Below are 22,438 nucleotides of genomic sequence, written 5' to 3'. Positions count from 1 at the left end.
GCTGATGCTTCTTGTTCTGTCAATTAACGATTGTCCTTTTGTAGGTAATATATTTAGGTAGCTTTTATAGTACCCTAAATTGAGTTCTACAGTGTTAGTACAATGTGTATGCCGTGGATTTTTTTTATATTTGTCTAGTTCTGCAGTCAGAAAATACTTTCAATCTGAAAAGCCATGTTTTTCTTTAATTCTGGAGTATTCTCAGCCATTAATCTCTTTAACTATTGCTTCTCTGCCATTCTGTCTATTCTCTTTTTTAGAATCCCTGGTAGGTAAATGTTGCTGTTTATTTTCTACTGGAATTTGAGCTGTAATTTCATTCTTGTTTAATTGGTTACCCCTCTTTATGTCTTTGAAGATTCTAAACATACCTGTTTCAGAGACGTCTTGGATAGAATGAATAAATCTTTTGACTGGTGCTTTTGTTGGTTTTCCTTCTTGGTGTTAATCTTGATTATTTGGGAATTTTAGTTTGCAGGCTTATATTAAATGAGAGGGGTTTGCTTTGCTTTCTGTTTTTGTTTTTTCCCTCTCTCCCACTTTGCCCATATTAACTACTAGTCTTGTAGTTGCCTTCACCTGCTCTTTCTCTGTGGCCCATGGTTTAGAACAAGTTCTTAACTTGGTGGCCTAGTGCTCCTGACCCATGATGACGCTGGCTCTATCACGAGTCTAGTTGCTGTGCTGCAGGTGCTCTGGCTGAGGTTGTGACTTCAGGACTGTGCTCGGAGAGCTTCCCGAGCTTGGCAGCTTCATATAAGACACAGCCCCAGGCAGTGGGTGGCACAGGGTTTTTTAATTCTGTTTTCCACCTGTAATGTCAAAAGCCTTCTTTTTAAACAGAAAGAATGAATGATTTAGAAACAGAACTCCTGGGTTTGTGTTCAGTTTCAGACTTCACAACTGCATTACTAATCTGTGGCGTGGGTCCATGGCTGTTTCATCTTTGAATCCCCCAGATTTTCCAATGCAGTGCTTTATATAAAGTCGTTATCCTATAAGTTTCTTTCTTTCTTTTCTTTTCTTTCTTTTCTTCGTTTTGAGACGGAGTTTCACTTTTGTTGCCCAGGCTGGAGTGCAGTGGTGTGATCTCCGCTCACTGCAACCTCCGCCTCCCGGGTTCAAGCGATTCTCCTGCCTCAACCTCCCGAGTAGCTGATATTATAGGCATGTGCCACCATGCCTGGCCAATTTTATATTTTTAGTAGAGATGGGCTTTCTCCATGTTGGTCAGGCTGGTCTCAAACTCCTGACCTCAGGTGATCTGCCCACCTCGGCTTCCCAAAGTGCTGGGATTACAGGCGTGAGCCACTGTGCCCCGTCTATCCTGTAAGTTTCTATTGAATATACAGATAGATGAATTACTTAGGCTACAACCCACAGTGATTATTTCAGTTTTCAAGTAATTTGCTACTCCTGGAGTCTTCTGCCCTTTGAATATTCCCATGTACTATTTTTGTTACAATCTTTCAAATATGTAACTTCAATTTCTTTGCTCCAAAACTTAAGTGCTACCTATTTATCCAACAGACTCTAAGCTCCCTAGTCTGGCTTTCAAAGACCCTTAGCTCCTGCTTCCGTGTCAGTTTCTACCTATCTACCTTCCCAGTCATTGTCTCCAGATCACGGGTGTGTATAACGTGCGTTTCCATCTCCTTGAATTTCCTTGTGCTTTTAAATATACCAGAAGTGTCCTCATTCATACTCTCTTCCTTCCTCTTCTCACAAATCAGCCAAAACTTGCCTCTAATAAAATGCAGTAATAATTTAGCGAATGAATAAACACATCTTATTAGCAGTCATTGTTTGTACAACCCATATGAAAGTAATACCATTTTTCTTGTAACATTCCCTGAGGACATAGCTTGTGACTGCTTGTCATTGTAACTTCTACATTATAGGTGCTTAATAAATATTTTTCAATGTGTTCAGTGCATACTTTTGTGGTGAAAACTCAAAACATAGAAAAACTATTTTTATTTTCATTTTTCTAGGAGGGAGAACATGTACGGGGACACTGGGCATTATACTTCAAGACGTGAATGATAACGGCCCATTCATACCTAAAAAGACAGTGATCATCTGCAAACCCACCATGTCATCTGCGGAGATTGTTGCGGTTGATCCTGATGAGCCTATCCATGGCCCACCCTTTGACTTTAGTCTGGAGAGTTCTACTTCAGAAGTACAGAGAATGTGGAGACTGAAAGCAATTAATGGTATATATTTTTGAAAATTGCTTTGTCCTTTTCAACATCAGGATGTCTGCGATACTTTTTTTTTTTTTGTATGAAATAGGAGAAAATTCACCATGTGGGAACCACCAATGAAAGTTTCTCAGTTTTTGTGTGTTGGGAGTAGGTCTCTCTAGTGTGTCTCTAATCCTATGCCGAGATTCCCTTAGGTGTGTTGTGAATTCTCACTCCTACTCCAAACACACACACACACACACACACACACACACACTCTCTCTCTCTTTTTTTCTCTTTCTCTCTTTCTCTCTCTTAGACTTGGTCTAATGCAGTCATTTCCTAACTTGTGTACCTCTCACTGGCATAGATTTCTTTATAGTTTCCTGGGTCATAAGGGAGTCCTCATTTGTTACTGGTTGGCTCTCCAGAAAGCAGACCCTGAGGCAGGGCATCTCAAGCAGAATGATGACTAAGGAATTTGCTTGGGATCAGTAGCTTTGAAAGGAGGAGAAGTAGGATTGGGCAAAAAGAGAAGTCAAGCTGCAGCACAAGCCAAATGACAACCTCAGTGAACCCCAGGGGGAGTCTGAGCTAAATGGGCCTTCAGAGTGGTCCTGAATCGATCCCCTATTCTCTCTTATTGTTCCATCAGTGTATGTGGGCTGCCCATGGCAAAAAGGCACAATCCCGGAAGGTGCTGATGGCCTCCCAAGCAGCTGGGATGCAAGTCCTTCTTTGAAAAGGGATCCGATATACACCACAGTGTCCACCACGTTATCTCTCCTCTCTGCCACTCTATTGACTTCTGACTATTTCATGTCTATTGTATTCTCCTTGGGATTCTCCCCTAACTTGGTTCCCCATCTGTACTTTTGTCTTTAGCCCAGAAGGATCTACAGTGATAAGTATGGCAAAAATGAAGGCAACCTGTCTACATTATCACCACTGCCTCATTCCCTAGTTGGCCCGTAACTCTTCAGCGTGTTCCCCATCTCCTGCTCACACTGCCTATGGACCATGGTGTCATGATCTACCAGCTTTCGTGACTCTAGAACCACTGAATGAGGCTTGCTTTTTAAATGCCCTTGAATGTTTTTCAGCCCCATGCTTTCAGTGAATATCCCTCAATTTCCTGTTATGACAAATTAGAAAAGAAAGGTTATGAGGGAACGTAAAGGGAGAACAGGATGGGGAAAAGAAAAATGAAGACTTATAGAAATAAGCTAAACTACTATGTCTTGGATCCTGCTCTGTGAACTAACAAGATTTTCAGCTTTCTAAACAATATTCTGTTGTGTGTGCGTGTGTGTGTGTGTGTGTGTGTGTGTGTATCGGGGAGTTATCAGTTTATTTTGGGGTGGGGAGGAAGAATTAACTTTATTCTTAGATTTTTTTCTTTTCTACTTATTTGGTGTCATGATATTAATTTTTAAATAGTGTTGATAGAAGGTGGACATTTTTTTCCCCAATAGTCTTACTTAGCAAAATAAAACTTTGGCAGCTGTATGTTTGTCAACATCTTTGTTATTTTAAAGATGTACTTGTCTGGGTAATCACTTATAAGCTTGGGAAACACCCAAGTTTTAAGAAGAATATACCCTAAAGAGGCTTTGAAGTCAGTTAAGCTTAGTGTCAAACGCTGGTTCTTCCCTGTTTGTTAGTTAAGTCAATCTGACCATGCTATTTATTGTCTTTGAGCATCAATTTACTAAAATGGGATTTTTGGGGGAGTAAATGAGATAATGCATGTAATACACCATGACACATTAGGAATTATAAGTTTTGGTTTTCCTAGTCTCATTATAATTTTTTACAAAATAGACTTAACAGGTTAACCATGGCTTCTCTTAAGATGGACTTAATTCAATGTGTTTTTACCCACGCATTCAAATTTGTATTTAGAGCTTCAAATACTGTGCAGAAAATGCGAATGTCATACTGGGCAGTTATGTGGGAGAGGGATTATTCTATGGGACCTGGTATCTGCATTTAGAGTAGTAGTATATCTAGTCTCCAAAACCAAGATTGTATTGGCTTCTAAATTTTTTTTAGTTTTTTATTGTTTTTTTCTTCTTCTAAATTCAAGTCATACAGGTAATGTACTGATGTCGTAATAAGGTTTGAGAGACGTGCGTCTCACACATGAGCATAAAAACCCTATCATCATGCTTATGCACCATAAAAGCCATAAAAGAATCTGTATGGGCTTTCGGTTCTAGATATTTTCTAGCCTTTATCTAAGAAAACTACATCAAAACTAAGACATGTGCAGTTGGTCCCTTTGTCCTTTAGGACCAGGAGATGTAGCTCCAGCTGTGTGACTCATGACCTGCTAATGTAGTCACTGTCAGGGGTGTTTTAAGTTGTCAGAATTAGTCTCTGACAGTAAGTCACAAGTATTTATGTTTATTTGGCACAATTTTTGAAAATGAAGTAAAGGAAAACATCCAGAATTTCAGACTATTACTTCGATGAAGCATGTATAAAAGAAAATGTACACTCACTGGTTTAATTAAATATTTTCAAGATATGGTAAAAACTAATCTATTAACAAGTCTATTAGTTATGATAGGAAGGATTTGTTTACACATGAATAAAATATATTATTACAAGAGCCAAAAGACTTTGTTTAAGAGGCAGCATAGACAAACTTTTATATGTAATATGTTTGCAATGGGTATAGATTAGAACTACTCTATCCATTCACATTTAGAATCTTCTAGCAGCTATGCCATCCCATCAGGAATATCTGTTTCTAGGAAAATATAGCTATCTGATAATGAGTTATTTATGTTCAGAAGAAATCAGTGACATCGTATAATGCTTGGTTTTATTTATTTATATTTTCAGATACAGCAGCACGTCTTTCCTATCAGAATGATCCTCCATTTGGCTCATATGTAGTACCTATAACAGTGAGAGATAGACTTGGCATGTCTAGTGTCACTTCATTGGATGTTACACTGTGTGACTGCATTACCGAAAATGACTGCACACATCGTGTAGATCCAAGGATTGGCGGTGGAGGAGTACAACTTGGAAAGTGGGCCATCCTTGCAATATTGTTGGGCATAGCATTGCTCTTTTGTAAGTCTTAAGTCCTTTCTTGAATTCAAATAATACCCTTTAAAGTAACTTTCAAGACACTTTTTGTTTTTTGAGACAGAGCCCAGGCTGGAGTGCAGTAGTGTGATCTCCGCTCACTGCAACCTCTGCCTCTGGATTCCAGTGATTCTTATGCCTCAGCCTCCCGAGTAGCTGGGATTACAGGTGTGCACCACAATGCCCACCTAATTTTTTCTACTTTTAGTAGAAATGGATTTCACTGTGTTGGCCAGGCCAGTCTCTATCTCCTGGCCTCAAGTGGTCCCCCCACCTCGGCCTCTCAAAGTGCTGGGATTACAGGCGTGAGCCAACACACCTGGCAACTTTCAAGACACATTCTAAGAATCAGTGCTATTTCCTATAGCTGATCATTTGCATGTAGCTGTATTTTTATTTAATATATAAATATATTTAATTTACATATTTTAAGTGCATTTATGTATAGTTCTAGTGTCTTAGTTATTATAGACATAAAATTCAATGTAGAAACAGAACTTGTAACATAATTATAGCATATCTGTTTAAAAGTTTAAGTAGATATGCTATTTAAACTTTTCTATTGTATACTGCTTTGACACAAGCAATCCAGGAAAGCTGTCTTCTTTTAATATACACTTTTAAGTTTATGATTTATCTGTGTATTAACCATTGTACATTTATAACTTCATATTATTTTATGATAAACTCAAGTATATTTCTTTCTTCCTCCAGGCATCCTGTTTACGCTGGTCTGTGGGGCTTCTGGGACATCTAAACAACCAAAAGTAATTCCTGATGATTTAGCCCAGCAGAACCTAATTGTATCAAACACAGAAGCTCCTGGAGATGACAAAGTGGTAAGTAGTCTGGCTTTTTAAATAAATACAAAGGATGAGTTCGCTTATAATGCATATTCCTTCTAAAATGATCTTTTCTCAGAAAAGTTCTTTTGGTATCAGGCAATTTACCATAGAATGTCATGGGTCCCCTGAAACAGATAAAATGACTTTGATTTACATGATGATATATGGTATTTAAATTTGGCCGTAGTGTGTTACTTAATAGTAAAAATGCTTTAGTATGTCATTGTTATTTTTACTTCAGATGATTCATGGTTTCAACTTTAAGCCTTGTCTTTTGTATATATTTCAACTGCTGTTTGTGCTGTAAAAATGCTGCTTTTAATTATTCACGGTTTACCAACATGGTTTTACATTTTCTGGCAACAATAAAATCACTACAAGCCTTGATCATCGTGGGAAGAACTTTAATAGATTCTTTCTGGCTCTAATATGGGTTAGGAAACAGCCTGAGGCCAAATATATGAACTAGCAATGCTAGCAAGTGGCCATTTCTCCAACTTTGCTTTCTAGCTCAATATGTGGAAGAGGAACAAGTAAATACCCTATAAGAAGTGTAATTGATGACTAGGGCAAGAAAGATTTAGAAAACAAAAGCATGACAGTATCCAGGAAGGTAATGAAAAAATAAAATTTAAATAATATTAGAGTTTCCAAAAATGCAACATAAATAACTAGTGGCCAAAGCTTTGGTGTTCTTGTTATTTTCCCTGCCTAGTTTATTCATATATATTTAGATGGCAAGGGTTTATTGTTGCAGTTAAGATTTTTATGGTAATTATAGTTTTATTCTTTTTGATTTAGTTGAAGTATAACTGAATTAGATACTAAATGGAAATATTGATCATTACTTCTGTTTCTGCTTTAGTTAGGTAAAAGGGAATTAATTTAAACTAAGCAGAGTAAGTATATGTGAGACAACAGTGTTTATTTTGAGGTGTGAGATGTAGGAAGGATTGAAGAATTAGAGTTGTACAGTATTCTAAGAGGCTTTTTTTTTTTTTTTTTTTGAGACAAGATCTGGCTCTGTTGCCAAAGCTGGAGTGCAGTGGCACAATCACAGCTCACTGCAAGCTCCGTCTTCCAGGTTCAAGCGATTCCTGTGCCTTAGCCTCCCGAGTAGCTGGGATTACAGGTGCCTACTACCATGCCCAGCTGATTTTTGTATTTTTAGTAGAGACGGAGTTCCACCATGTTGGCGAGGCTGGTCTTGAATTCCTCATTTCAAGTGATCTGCTTGCCTCGGCCTCCCAAAGTGCTGGGATTATAGACATGAGCCACCACAATGGGCAGGTATTCTAAGAGATTTTTAAAGAAGGAATATACCTCAAGCTTCCTAATTTATCTCCAGGTACCAACCACTTGACAGTTTGCTTGTGTGGCTACTACGTTAAATTATGGGGTTTCCATAGTTGGGTATGCAGGATTGACAAAATAGATTTAGTTCCTGCTCTCAGAGAGCTTACCTTCTAGCACACACACAAAAAAAGGCATTATCCGCTTGATGTTGTTCTTTTTCATAATTTTGTGTTCCTCTCTGTATTATCCCTAATGCAAATTGTTTTCATTTCAGTATTCTGCGAATGGCTTCACAACCCAAACTGTGGGCGCTTCTGCTCAGGGAGTTTGTGGCGCCGTGGGATCAGGAGTCAAAAACGGAGGTCAGGAGACCATCGAAATGGTGAAAGGAGGACACCAGACCTCGGAATCCTGCCGGGGGGCTGGCCACCATCACACCCTGGACTCCTGCAGGGGAGGACACACGGAGGTGGACAACTGCAGATACACTTACTCGGAGTGGCACAGTTTTACTCAGCCCCGTCTTGGTGAAGTGAGTTTTCCTAAGTGGCCTACGAATCTATTTTAATTTCCTTTAAACTTTATAAATAACTAACTGGATTCTGACTATAATTTTCAATTAATTATGAATCTACTAATGCTACTAATTGAAAGCTATTATTTTTCCTCAATTTTAATTTAGTTATGTTCAGATTTAAGTGGTTATTTACTTCCCCTCCTATTTTTTTAATTGAAAGAATTACTAAATAATGTGTGATGAGATTTAAATTACTGTCTCATGGCTTTGTGCTAATATTTCCCATCTGACAACTTGTACCTTAGAAACCAAAAATGTGGTACCAGCAAGACCAGCATGTACTGTCACTATGTCTATCTGGGAAGAACTGAGCCCACATCAATTTGTCTTCAGTTTAATGGATGCATGTCACTTTCAGCTAAAATTTTGAAAGGGAAAGTAATGACTATGTAAAATGAACACCTGTATACTTGCTGCCACATGCGTGACTTTTAGAAACATGCTATACTGAATTTATAGTGTCATGTATGAAACAGACCAATCATGTGCATTTTTTATGTATAGGAATCCATTAGAGGACACACTCTGATTAAAAATTAAACAATGAAAGGTAAATCAAAGCAATTACTTTTATGTTAGTAAATTTTGGTGTTTAAAATAATAATAATAAAAACGTTGTGTTTTTCCCCTTGGCAGAAAGTGTATCTGTGTAATCAAGATGAAAATCACAAGCATGCCCAAGACTATGTCCTGACATATAACTATGAAGGAAGAGGATCGGTGGCTGGGTCTGTAGGTTGTTGCAGTGAACGACAAGAAGAAGATGGGCTTGAATTTTTGGATAATTTGGAGCCCAAATTTAAGACACTAGCAGAAGCATGCATGAAGAGATGAGTGTGTTCTAATAAGTCTCTGAAAGCCAGTGGCTTTATGACTTTTAAAAAAATTACAAACCAAGAAGTTTTTAAAGCAGAAGATGCTATTTGTGGGGGTTTTTCTCTCATTATTTGGATGGAATCTCTTTGGTCAAATGCACATTTACAGAGAGACACTATAAACAAGTACACAAATTTTTTGGTTTTTACATATTTTTAAATTACTTATCTTCTATCCAAGGAGGTCTACAGAGAAATTAAAGTCTGACTTATTTGTTACATTTGGGTATAATGACAACAGCCAATTTATAGTGCAATAAAATGTAATTAATTCAAGTCCTTATTATAGACTATTTGAAGCACAACCTAATGGAAAATTGTAGAGACCTTGCTTTAACATTATCTCCAGTTAATTAAGTGTTCATGTGGTGCTTGGAAACTGTTGTTTTCCTGAACATCTAAAGTGTGTAGACTGCATTCTTGCTATTATTTTATTCTTGTAATGTGACCTTTTCATTGTGCAAAGGGAGATTTCTAGCCAGGCATTGACTATTACAATTTCATTTTGGTGGAGTTTAGTTTTAGGTTTTATTGTATATAAAATCCTGCACTGAATCTGTGTCTCCTCTGTTACCTACTTTTGCCAGTGAAATTTAAGTTTTAAAATACTTTCAGAATGTATTTTTACTACTGCAAGTTTTTGGTCTTTAAAATGTCAAGTAGCATCTCTCTCTTTCTCTCTGTCTCTTTCTGTTTCTCTCTCCCTTTCTGTTTCTCTCTCCTGTTTCTTTTTTTTTTTTTTAATTTCCATACGGTCTAAAGAATCCAAATATTTAAAAAATCTGTCTCTCTTTTCTTCTCTCATAAAGTGAATTATTCCTTTTTTTGTTTTCTGTAAGTGTATATATTCTTAGTTTTTCTTGAAATCATTGTAATGTTAACTTTGTTGTTTCAAATATCTTGGTGATTGCTTCATTATCTCTTCAACAAAAAAACCTTTAATTTTGCTATTGAAACTGTAGAACTATGCCATGCTTTTATTAGAAGCAGTGCTCTGTGTTAACAACAAGAATGGTGTAATTAGAATTGGAATGTGGATATTTACACATTTACAGTTCTGTAATGCAAGGATGCAGTTTAAAAATGCGAAGTAGTGATGGTTTTTGAAATAAGCTTTAAAATACAGGGATCTTGAAGGCTCCCTGGGGTAACTATTTTATAACTTAGATAAAATGGCTAGTCATATCTGTGTGTTTGTAAAGTTATTTTTTTAATATTTTAAGATTACAATTTTAACAAATATAGAAATGAGCCAAACTATTTAAATTTTAAAACAGTAAAACAAAATGAAACTTAATAGCTCACAAAATTCCAGTCCATGTTTCATGACTTATTTTAGTCAATGAATTTTCTATGTATACTAAACATATGGACATTTTAAATGTGTTTCTAATATTTTTGATTATCTATAATGTGCCTGTCTTCAATTCACAAGATTGGGTTATAACAATTATTTGCCAGATTAACATTGGGGAATTATTTGATAACCAGCTTATCTTATCAGTAGTTTTATTGCTGATCAGGCAAAAATAGTTTTCCAAAGTTATTTTTAATAAAGTATATACAAAATTCTTATATATTACTAGTCATGATAAAGTAAATTAAGCAGTTTTTAAAACTTAGTGTGAGTTTGTTCATCACAGGTCTGATATGAGTTTAAGGGATTTCACACTTCCTGAATTAGAGAAGTAAGACCCCTTCCTTAGATTCCTGTTATACATTTTTTAAAATGTAGAGTTTGTTTTGGAGACATTTTCAGTGCATTGTTATTGCCATATTTATATAATATGACTATTCTAAAGGCTGTGAGGCCATGGGGTATTGGTTAAGTTGCCTGCTTTTGCTTTGTCCATTTTCATCATTTTAAAATGGGGGATAATAACAGAACTTGTTTCCTAGGGCCATTGTAAGTCACTTGAATAAAAAGTAGTTTTGAAGCATGAGAGTCATACAGAGTGGTCCACCTAAAAGGCACTCCTGATAATAATAAATGATTTTAAACAAGTCACATGTACAATTCATTTCATGTTAACAAAAGGTCAATTAAGACAATAAGATACTGAAAAGATTTTTCTTTTCACTGTAGAACATGTCTCTTCATAATGATCACCTGATGACTGGGTCTTGTATGTTCAGTTTTTCAGAATACGTAGTGCAAAGATTGCTGAGGCATTCGTATGGGATTGCCTGGTTTGAAACACTGTGAAACTGTTAGGTTCAAATTGGATGAAAAGCAGAACATCCGCTTCTTAAAATGGGCACTAATTCTAACACCCTATGAAAATTATGTGTATTTTAGATTCTCCCTGTCAATCCCTTCCTTGGCTTCTTCCCTAGCTGTCCAGCTAGACATTAGCAGTCACTTGCCTGGGAGGTCATGGCTGTTTGGCAGTCGTCATAGTAACCCCAAGTGCTAAGACTTCCAAGTAAGAGTGTCTTGATGCAAATTCCGGCTCTATCCTTACTAGCTGTGGGATTTGAGAAGTCACTTAACCTTTCTGTGCTAGTTTCCTTACTTGTAGGACCTGTACTGAGGAGGGTAGAGGAGTCTACTTGACAGGGCTTTGTCAGAGTTAATTCATGAAAAGAGTTGGCATAGAGTTAGCACTCAATCATGTACCTTAGCCACTGCTATTGTTCTATGAGCAGACAACGCCTGAGTTGGGAATAATTTAGCTTCAGTCTCCACTCTGCTTTACTGCTGACATCTTGCCATGATGCTCTTATTCACCTTTCCCAGAAGCCCGACCAGTATTTCACCAGTGATGGCCTTTGGGAATTTCATGGCTCATAGTAGCTTCCAGGTCTTTCATTTGCGGTATTCAGCCAGTTACATCTTATTCATCCCTAGCCAGAAGTCAGTGTGATAAATCTTGATGCTTAACTGAAAAGGCAGGTAAAATTCTCGAGGAGGCAAAATCATAAAGAGTTTCCCGAAGAAATGGCTGGTGCTTCTTCCGCAAATGAAAAGCAGCAAGATCTTCTGTTCCATGCAGTGTGTGTCTGGGGGCTCCTGGCAATCATTACTTTTTCTTTATTCCCATCTTAAGACTGTTTTTATCTTGGATCCCAATTCTGTTTTGCCAAATCTGACTTTGACTACAGGCTTCCCTTTTGTCTCCATCTCCATTCCTGGAGTCCAGATTGAAGTCTTGACGACTGACTTTGCTCTGATCAGCCCCTTTAGTATCATCTCCAAAAGAAAATGCTTTCCCTTCTTTGTGCCTAGAATCATCTTGTTTTTCACCTCCTTAAATATTCAAAGCCCTAAGAAGTTACCTGATATCCATATAAACCTACAGCTCTTATATCAGCTCCTCTGCAAGCCCCCTGTTAACCTAGCACTTTAAACTCATGCAAAAAGACAAACACATACTACCACATCAAATCAGGTTCTCCTGAGTTACTTACACAATGGTGCCCTTCTTCCACTTACTTAGGCTTGAAACAGAGAATCCTTGATTCCTCTCTCTTCTTTCCATAGCATCCTCTATTTTTTGCCAAAAACTGCCAAACTTTTGAGAATTGTAGACACAATTTCATTCATTAAATACTTTGTTTGTACTGTAGTCATTTGATGCCTTCCCAGTGCAGTCATATGTAGCCTTTTAAAATAGAGACTAGAAGGACTGTGCTTCTATGAGAAAGTGCAAGATGAATCAACCACTCTCCCCACCCACACACTTGAATGCAAGTCAAGACACGGTGGATGTAAGGAGTGGGCTAATGCCTGTAAAACACATCACACGATGCCCGGCACATAGTAAGTGCATAATGCATGTTTTTAAAAAGCTTCAGATGATGTGAAAGAACTTCAGGACACTAGTGAGTGAACTTCTGCTTCTGCTACTCCCAATCCAAGCATTCATGAGGTTGAGGTGTACCCTATGTCAGCTGTTCTCACTCTTCACTTCATTCCTGATCAATATTCCCCCCCGCCAGTACCCCAGATTAAATCTTCAGCATCACTCAGCTCCAATGGTGTTTGTGCTTCCAATTTCTTCCCTATTCTCTTTTTTCAAGGGCCATCAAAGAGCAGATATGATCATGCCATTCTGCCTAAGAGCTTTCTATAGGGTTTTAGAGGATAAATTCTAAACACAAAATCACTTTTAAATACAGATGCTCCTTGACTTACGATGGGGTTACATCCTGATAAACCCATGGTAAATTGAAAATATTACAAATCAAAACAGCATTTTCCATTTACCATATTTTCAACTTAAAATAAGCTTATTGGGATGTAGTCTCATAAGCGTAGGAGCATGCTGAATGCATATTTCTTTGACACCATCATAAAGTTGAAATATCAGATCAAGCCATCTTAAGTTGAGGACCTTCTGTACTAATTTCCCCAATCTCCTTGTATCCTTCATTTTTCAATTTGTGCCTTGCTCATGATTAGTTCTTTTTACAATGTCTTTACTCATTGTCTCTTTCTTTGTAAAAATATTACTTTTTGAGGATCTAGTACAAATACTACCGCCTAGACATTTGTGTGTCTAGAGCACATTGCTGTAAAGTTTTCATCTATATGTTTGTGTGTGTGTGTGTTTTTTCTTTCATGTAGGACACTAAGGACCAAGAAAGGTGTTCACAATTGCATGCCTATACAACTCTGGCCATTAATTTTTTTTTTTTTTTTTTGAGACGGAATCTCACTCTGTCACCTAGGCTGGAGTGCAGTGGCATGATCATGGCTCACTGCAATCTCTGCCTCCCAGGTTCAAGCAATTCTTCTGCCTCAGCCTCCTGAGTAGCTGGGATTACAGGCACCTACCACCACGCCTGGTTAATTTTTGTATTTTTAGCAGAGAAAGGGTTTCACCAGTTGGCTAGGCTGGTCTTGAACTCCTGACCTCAAGCGATCTGTCGGCACTTGGCCTCCCAAAGTGCTGGGATTACAGGCATAAGCCACTGTGCCTGGCCAAATTTTGATTCATCAAATTGTATTGCCCAGGTCATAAAGGAAAAAAGAGAAAGAATAAAAGTTAGGTTTTTTATTCTCAGCACATACTAATTTTCGGTGGCATAAATTTTACATTATAGACATGATGTATGTTAGATTCTGCACTGAATTGTTTTTCCTCATAAGACATTGAATGACTAGAACATCAATCGTTTGCATTCACAGCTTAATACAGGAAAGTGAAGTGTTGAGATTTTGGAATCCCTTCTCCCTTGGGATAGTGAGAGGGGCAGACAGAAGGGGTAGTGTCTGAATATTGTGGTTCAGGCCAGCTCAAATCCTACCACAGATAATTGCACGAACCTACTAGTAGCCATCAATAATTGCCCCATATTGAAATGTAACCCCCAAGGGTTCTCATCTGTCTTCTTGACCACTGTATGCCTAACATGTAGAGCAGTAGACACTGAATATATTTGGTGTGTGATGAATAAATGGATGAATGAATAAATGCACATGTGTGTTAGGTACCTAAGATCAGACTGCATATTGCCTAAAGAATTCTTTTTCTCAACTTGAAAATTTTTAGGCAATGTGAAAATTACATTTGTGACTGTCACTTCATCATTGCCAGGTTCAAACACTGCAGTGATTTTTTTTTTTAACTAAAAGGCCACTCTCTAACCACCTGAGGAAAAGCAACTAAAAACCACTTATGTTTAGAAATTCAAGAAATGATTCTTATGAGTTTGCCAAAATTCCCATTAGTTATTTATAAAATGTTATAAGTCAGGCCTTGCTTCAAAAAATATCTTGAGAAACCACAAAGCAAAGAAAGTGGCATACATCTACGAGCTTTTTCCATGTTAGGCTGGGAGAACATTCTGTAACAGGAAACCACCGTGCTCATGTGTGCCCTGAGAGAAGAAAATCTTCACACAAGAAGTAGAGAATAGGGAAAGAAACGCATAGCAATGAGCCTCAGAGGCAATGCCTATATTGTGCTGTGAACTGATAACGTCACGTCACTTGGAAGATAACACGTAAGAGGTAGTTCCCAGCCCTGCTCTTCTCATGTAGGACATGTAGGACAGACCTATGTGTTTTGCTTTCTGGGGAGAGGGGATCAGTTGTATGACTCCCTTTATTATTTCCTCTTCACCAGTTCTGGTTTTCTAGGTTTGAGGACTGAAATCTTCAGAAGTAGGATCTGATCTTCCTTCCAAGAAGCTCTTCTCTCCCTACCTGTCCTTGTGTTCTTTACCCCATCAATAGCTAAGAAGCAGAACCTATTACTTTTGCTTAAATGTTTTAAATTAAGCAAATAGATACATTATGAGGCTGCACTTTAAACTTTAGATATTTCAAATAAGACATACAATATAGAGTCTTAAGGTAAAACAAAAGAGCATAATGCTAAAAAACAGGCAACAAAAAGGAAGCTAGAGCTTTGAAATAGCTAGTCAGGTAAACAGAGCACTTTTATCTTATTTAAAAAAACACACCCTAAATCTTGTTTTATAGAGGAATTTTACTGTGTCATGGATTTGGAGCATATTCTTCTCAAGCCATTTGGTATATCCTAAATTCTAGATATATGTGAGATTGAAGAAGAGATACTCACCGATGTGCCTCCATATGGAGTGATAATTGGTGCATGGGAAATGGCAAGGGCTGTTTTGTTTCATTCTCTATCCTCTTTGTGACTGTACCTTTGTATCCCTACAGAAAATCTGGGCATAGCTGAGAGGTTAGAATTGTGGAGTTTCTGCTAGCCACCTCTTTTCTGTTTACTTATTTTGTTAGGATTCAAGGGAGAGGACAGAGCAGAACACTCACTGCTTTTCAGTTAACAAATATGAAGGCAAACTTGCTGATATATTTGCTTGTATAATTTTTAGAGTGTGTTTCACTGACCATCAGCATCAGAATCACCTCTGGTGTTGCTGAAAATAGAGATCCCTCCTGAATCAGTCACAGGAGTAACAGGCTAGTAGGGGAAAAGTATAGAAGGCTTCACTTTTCAATACATTTTCTAGGTCATTTTTTCTTACTCTAAAGTTTGACAATCGTTAGGGTTTTAGTAACTGGGTTTATTGATTATTTGGTGGTTTATGAAACTTAAGTATTTAAAATTTGCCTTTTCGTATAAAACATATTAAGCAAAATGCTAGAAATGTACCAAAGAGTTGAAACACATTGATGAGTAAAATTTCACAATGTCTGCAAATTAAGCATTTCAGAATGTACATTGTTCCCTGTGGTTTCTACTTTCTACATGGATGTGAACTAGAGAAATAGTCTTAAGGTAGGAATGCAGAACCAAGCCACACAGAAAACATTTAATAAAAATTAACAAATTTTGCCACATAAATGCTGCTAGTCAAGAAGATGTATGCAAAGTAAGTTGCATATATTTTTCAAAATCAGAATTGCCAAATCTCCAGAGATAAATAGAACTAGAAAGGTCAACAGCAGGTGGAACAAGTGACTGTCCAGAAGGCAGCAACTGTTTGGCATCACTGTGCTGTTGTGTGGGACCTGTGTCAGGTGGGGTAACAGGTAATGCTCACTGACTGTGGCGGCCAGGAGCTTCAGAGGGGCCTGTAAATCAGGGATGGGAGATGAGGGTAGAGACGAGACTTTTCAGCTTAAGGAGTGTTCCCCTGGGAACAGGGCCAATTGGAAAACTCCCAGGCACCAAGGACATGAGTTAACCAATAGGGAATGAGAAGCTCAGAAAGCCAGAGGTGAAAGGAGCAGAGGGTGTCAATATACACAGATGTGATGCAGAATTACCAGTGAAATCAAGTAAAAGGGATTTATCCAAAAGAAGTGAGAGAATAGTATAAAGATTCTACTCACATGCAAGGATGTTTGTCTCAGTGGCATTAAATATATGAATAATTGAAAATAAACTAAATGTTCCATGACAGGGAAGTAATTAAATGATGTATGATCCGTTACTGTGATACAGTGTACCATAATTGAGGACAACGGAAACAATGATCACACACAGACTTCGTAGTCAGAAAGACGTGGTTCCAAATCTCAGCTTTGTTCTTGCTGTGTTACCTTGGGAAATCACAGAAACCTCAAATTTCTAGCATATCAAATAAGGACAAATTAGGAATAAATTGTATAATTCACATAAAGATCCTAGCTTACTGCTTGGCTCATCAGTATATCAATAACCAGCAGCTATCACTATTGTGATATGATGATGGAATATCATGCAATCATTTTATTCTGAACACTTTAATTAAATGGGAAAAGACATAAACTATAGTAGTATTTTAAAACTAGGATAGGTTTCCAAATTATTATAATCTCACATTTAAATAAATATGAGACTATCTGTAATACACTAAGATATTGAGTGATAAATCCTCAGTAAATGAAATATTTATTCATTGTGTGTTTCCATGTTTTCATTTTACCACAAGCATTTGTAATTTATAACATCGAGGGAAAAGTTCATGTAAATGAAATACAGAGCAAGAAAAACTCACAGGCTTTAGGATTTGGGGAGCTTACAGGCCTGTGAAGAAAAGCCTTTTCATCTTAGCTTTAATAAATAAAGTTTTCACTGAACATATTATATTTACAGTAAATGATTAAATTGAAAGCAAAAAGAAAATACTGTATCATCTCACATTATCATAACTGAGTGCGTTCATGTGCTTTTGGTCTTAAAATTTTACTTTAACGCACTTAGGATTTGTCATCAGTAATTTGTTATGCACTATCTAGACTAAGAATAGGTATTAATTTACTAAAATTGTCAAATGAAATATTTCAAGCAAAGTTTGCATAATGAATGCAAGTTTAAACCAATTAAATGTGTTCACTTTTTAGCAAGCTAAGCTGCTCCTTATTTCTCCTGTAGTAGACACAATCACAGTTAATCTTTGCACAATGCATCGCATTCTCCATGCAACCTAACAGAGCGGTCTGGGATAGAGCCTGAACTTTGGGTCCCTTGGGGCCCAACAGGCAAGGTTCAGATCTGGGCTCTACCACAAACCATCTGTGTAACCTGAACCTCCCTAGTCTTCAGTTTCCTCATCTGCTTTAAAAAATTGCTAGAACATAGTTCTATGTAAATGTTCGGTGTTAAAATTTATTTGGTATCTACTGTATGTAAGATATGGCCTCTGCTCTCAAAAATATGTAGTCCCAGAAGTGATATAATATGTTCACGGAGATGTACTATTAAAAAGTGCCACAAAAATCTGTAATGGAATGTTCTTACAAATATTAAGTGTGCACGTGTGTGTGTGTGTGTGTGTGACCTTTTTTAGCAAGAGATGTCCCAATCCCTTCACATTTACATCATTACAGAATTCCTCTGGAATCAATGGCAAATGTCCTCCTGTGGGGAGCCAGGTGTACTGTGAGTTTCTCTTATCATTCAGGGAAGAAAGCTGTCAAAAGCTTGCTTGTTTTAAAATTGTAAACAAGTTAGTGCTGGACATTGGGAATTTTACCTTATTATAATAAACAAAATCAATTTCGTTACTTGTTGAGCCTTGTTCTGGCAGGCAGTTTAAGTTATTTATTAAACAAATAAATTGAGTCCTTTTGAGGTTTCTTCTTAAGTTTTCTTAGGGCAGGTTTGGTGGAGACTTTAGGGCTAACTTAAGTCCTTTGCTGAGGTGTGACTCCACCAAATGTCCAGAGTTTTCAGAGGAAGATCTTTTCTTTCCACTGCCTCAAACTTCAATAAGTTTGCTACTCACTGAGATGCCTTATGTGCATGGGGCTTTCTGTGGAAAACAAGAAATGGAGGCTGTATTTCACACCTGGGGTGATGCAGTGTGGAATCGGGTGGAGCTCTCTAGGAATATGTAACAGAAAATTGAGTTAATCAAGAGGAAGGAAGAGATCAGAGCGGTGTGTAGGCAGAAAACTACAACAGGCTGTCTAGAATACCTAGACAGTCCAGGAGCACTCTAATATCCCTCCACACAGGGAATGGGACACAGCCTATTTCATTTGAATCTGAATTACAGGATTAACAAAAGTGAGCACTTGGGAAAGGAACCTCCGGCCATACTTCTAGTCATTAATAACCATCTTTATCATACTAGTAATACTGCAGCAGATGAAATTAACATTTTGAAGAGAATAAGTTTTTTTTCACAATAACTCTCCCTTTCTGTATAAATTTCCTATTAGAAGAGCTGATACAGGTTTAGTGGTGTTCGAAGTCCTACTTATTCCAGTTTAAAGGTCAATCTCAGTGCGGTATGATACCTGAAAGAAATACAAATCTAAACCCAAAAGTTTTAAAAACATAATGCAGTTACTACATGTCTTCTAGTAAGAAAACTAGCAGAAAAACACAGAGTTAATAACGTGTTTCATACTTATGTCATAGCAAACACAAAGTTAACATACTTATGTCATAGCAAAGCTTCTCAAAGGCAACAGAAGGCAAATTTGGTTATCTCGGGAGTTTGAGAAAATGTATTGGAAGGATATCAGAAGTTTACAGATTCGATAGGCATGCAGTGAAATAGGAAGCAAAAACAATAGATACTGTCTTATAATGAGGGCAATACAGACAATCTCCTATTTTAGTTGTCCTCATTATAGTGGTTGAAGTTTCTTTGCAAAAATAAAAGAAAGAAAATCCCAAATACCAGTCATTTTCAGTTATGTTAATGCAACTCACACAAAATTTTTATACAATCATCAGTTAATTTAAATTCCTCTTTGTTGCCTAACACATAGAAACCTTATGAGGATACATACGATTATAAGAACGCTTCTACATAATAAAAATAATCCTGAAACCCTCTATATGGTTGATGGATTCATAGTCTCACGAGGCTGTAAACAATAAGGTCTAGGACGATGAAATAATTTGGATGCTTTCCTGGAGACCAGAGCAGGATTTAAGTCGCAGATACAACTTCATTTTCTACAATTATAATTAGATATGCTATTTCTTCCAAGAATAACGTTAATAATTTTAACCCTGCAATACATTTTAGGTTTAAGCAGAAAAGAAAAAAAAAAGGCAACACTTTCAGTTTTAATCATTTTTTAAATTAAAACATTAACATTTCTAAACATTTTCTTTAAGAGAAAGGGATTGAGGATTAGGCATTTGTGCCCTCTGCATTAAAATATGTTTCATCTTGGAACAGCACATTTAAATAATGTTCTAAAGCTTTTGAAAAAGCAGACTGGAAAACTAGATTCATTATGTTGCACCTAATTGTCCTCTTAGCATTCTAATACAATGCTAAGATAAAGCTTAACACTATAGATGGACTTTCATATTTTCTTTTATTGAGCAACGAAAATGATGTTGCTCTAAAACTATGTTACTTTGGCTGAATAGCCAAGAAATCATAAGTAAAATTCAAGACTCAATGATAGCAATTAATGTATCTCAGTTGCCTTACAGATACCTTATTATTTTTATCTATTTTACATTTTTAAATTTCCTAAACCTTCTTTTAAGAAAGGAGGCAGCGGATAAACATTGATTAAATACACAAAATGCTTGTCTACTCTCTTTTATTATGTTAATGTCAACAAGCAAAGACCAGGATCAGGGAGCACATATCTCCCATCACCACTTCACAGCTGCCTAGGGGACCAACCCCAGGAAAAGGGCTGGCATTAGAACACATTACTCTCAAACTTTCTAAGAGCTCTTCAGGATTACTCCTGTCATGACTTGTACAACCAAAAATCTAAACTTCTCAGGTTATCCATTGTCTCTGAAATTCTTATTCTCTCGGGTATGGTGATTATATAATTTAACTTCCAAGGTAGAACACTTTTTAGAATGAAACAAGGTGCTATTAAGAAACAGATACCTTGGAATGACATTAATAAGCCATGACTGTGCAGGACAAACTGAGATTTATGATCTAATCTTTCATCCATTTCTGTGCCCTCATATGCTTCCTTCTGCCTTCTGAAATTCATAGTCTGAATTCAAAAAAGTCACCCTAGACCCTTAATCTCTTTTCTGACCATTTTCTTCACCTTGTTACTCTTATTCTTGAGTGAAAAAAAAACCCCTCAGGCCACCCACTTTCCCCAGAGACCCATCAAGAGGTGGCCAATTTTTCCTTCCCACATTCCTGGGACAGGTAGATGTCTTCCTCCCTTATCATTGTCACTGGCAATGAGGACCATTACTCCTCCCTCCTCTCCAAAAAAGAAGTCTCACATTCTTTGGCGTGAGTGCCACTAGACCACAACACCCATCATACCTTCTTGCAGACACCTATTGGTGTCTAGAAATTAATAGACATTTAGATACTCCTCCTCATTCATTAAATGTTTCAGCACCTAGTGCACTATTTTTTATGTAATTCACCAATCCGCTCTGTTTTCTTCAAAACGTAACCATCCAAATCCTCTGATAGCTCAGCTCCAAGACCTTTTTGCACCATCTCCCTTCATTTATCTATTCTCATGCCTGTATTTTTGAATTTCCAATAGCCTCTAACTGTACCACATCCAAAACTGAAATGTCAAGCATCATAATCTATAAAAACTTCCTGTTAGCTTTCTAGTTCTCTTACTCTAGCACTCCTATTCCAAATATTTAGCAAAACTGGAAAGCTCTATCACTTCATAGGCTCATTGACCTCATTTTCTTCCTTTCTCAGCTTAAATTTACTTATTCATTGTTTTCATCCATTGTCCCATAACTCTCAATTCCCTCCGCTTTCTCCCCTCCTTTGTAATCACTTGGCAAGACCCCATTACTTGATAAACACCATTTTCTACCTACTTTGTGATTTTTACTTGAGCCCTGGAACATGGGGCCCTGGAACTCTCATTCTTGACCCACAATTGTATCCTGTTACCCAAGTTCAGGGATTTTGCAAACAGTGAGACACAACCCAGTGGAGGGACATAAGATTAATGTCAGAGGTGACAACATGCATTATCAATGAATTAGAAGATGAGAACAGAAATTGTCAGAGTATATTAGACATAGGAATGGTAAGTATTGTTCACAAAACATTTGGTCCAGATTGTATATATGAATTGCAGAAGAGTTCACAATATTAGAAATATTAGAAATATTTCTTATAGTGGATTAGAGTCAACAATTCAAAACACTGAGCTAGTCAATTTTCTATTTTACACCTACCCTTTTCTCAAATCTCTAACCTGCCTTCCTCACTTTACTCCTGATTTCACATACAAAATAGGAGAAGAAAACTCCCTTAACTTTCCACCACCAACAATACTAGACTATCAACATCTGTACCATATACACTGACTTATATCCTCATTGGATAAACTTTCTTCCTATTTAAGGCAGCCACTCTATTACTACATTGGTTCCTATGAACTTTTGCTTCCTCTGTCTCCTACATATTTAATTATTCACTTTTGCTTAGCTCATTCTTATTAATAAACAGAAATGTCTAATAAAAATAATAGGTATCATGTACATTAGTAGTTATTATGTGCCATATCCTGTTGTAAAATTTTACATTTGTTACTTATATTTATTCTTACCCAAATCAGGAATTCTTTTTCTTATTATTTTATGGACTGAGGCACAGAGGGTTAGATAACTAGCTCAGAGTGACAGTACAATGTGACAGAATCAATATTTGAACTAGGCAGTCTGGCTCCTGAGTCTGAATTCT

At 37.0% G+C, this 22,438-nt stretch overlaps 1 protein-coding gene and 1 pseudogene across 2 annotated transcripts in view; one reads left to right on the top strand and one right to left on the bottom strand.

Annotated features, from left to right (window-relative positions):
* Positions 1-10,893, top strand: part of DSC2 (desmocollin 2) — a 36,572-nt gene extending 25,679 nt beyond the window's left edge. Inside the window, exons 12-17 of one of the 2 annotated variants that reach the window (XM_003830261.6) lie at positions 1,995-2,219; positions 5,043-5,279; positions 6,009-6,133; positions 7,710-7,967; positions 8,517-8,562; positions 8,649-8,782. In XM_003830261.6, coding sequence (XP_003830309.1) covers positions 1,995-2,219; positions 5,043-5,279; positions 6,009-6,133; positions 7,710-7,967; positions 8,517-8,552 — 881 coding nt within the window. In that variant the 3' untranslated portion in view covers positions 8,553-8,562; positions 8,649-8,782. Of the gene's footprint in view, positions 1-1,994; positions 2,220-5,042; positions 5,280-6,008; positions 6,134-7,709; positions 7,968-8,516; positions 8,563-8,648 lie in introns of both variants that reach the window. The other variant, XM_003830260.6, reaches the window with a different exon arrangement.
* LOC112437820 (small nucleolar RNA U13) lies at positions 4,277-4,389 on the bottom strand (annotated as a pseudogene).
* Positions 10,894-22,438: the final 11,545 nt, after the last annotated feature.

The sequence above is a fragment of the Pan paniscus genome, chromosome 17, assembly GCF_029289425.2.
Source record: "Pan paniscus chromosome 17, NHGRI_mPanPan1-v2.0_pri, whole genome shotgun sequence".
Lineage (NCBI taxonomy): Eukaryota > Metazoa > Chordata > Mammalia > Primates > Hominidae > Pan > Pan paniscus.
This window is presented reverse-complemented; position numbering and strand designations above follow the sequence as displayed.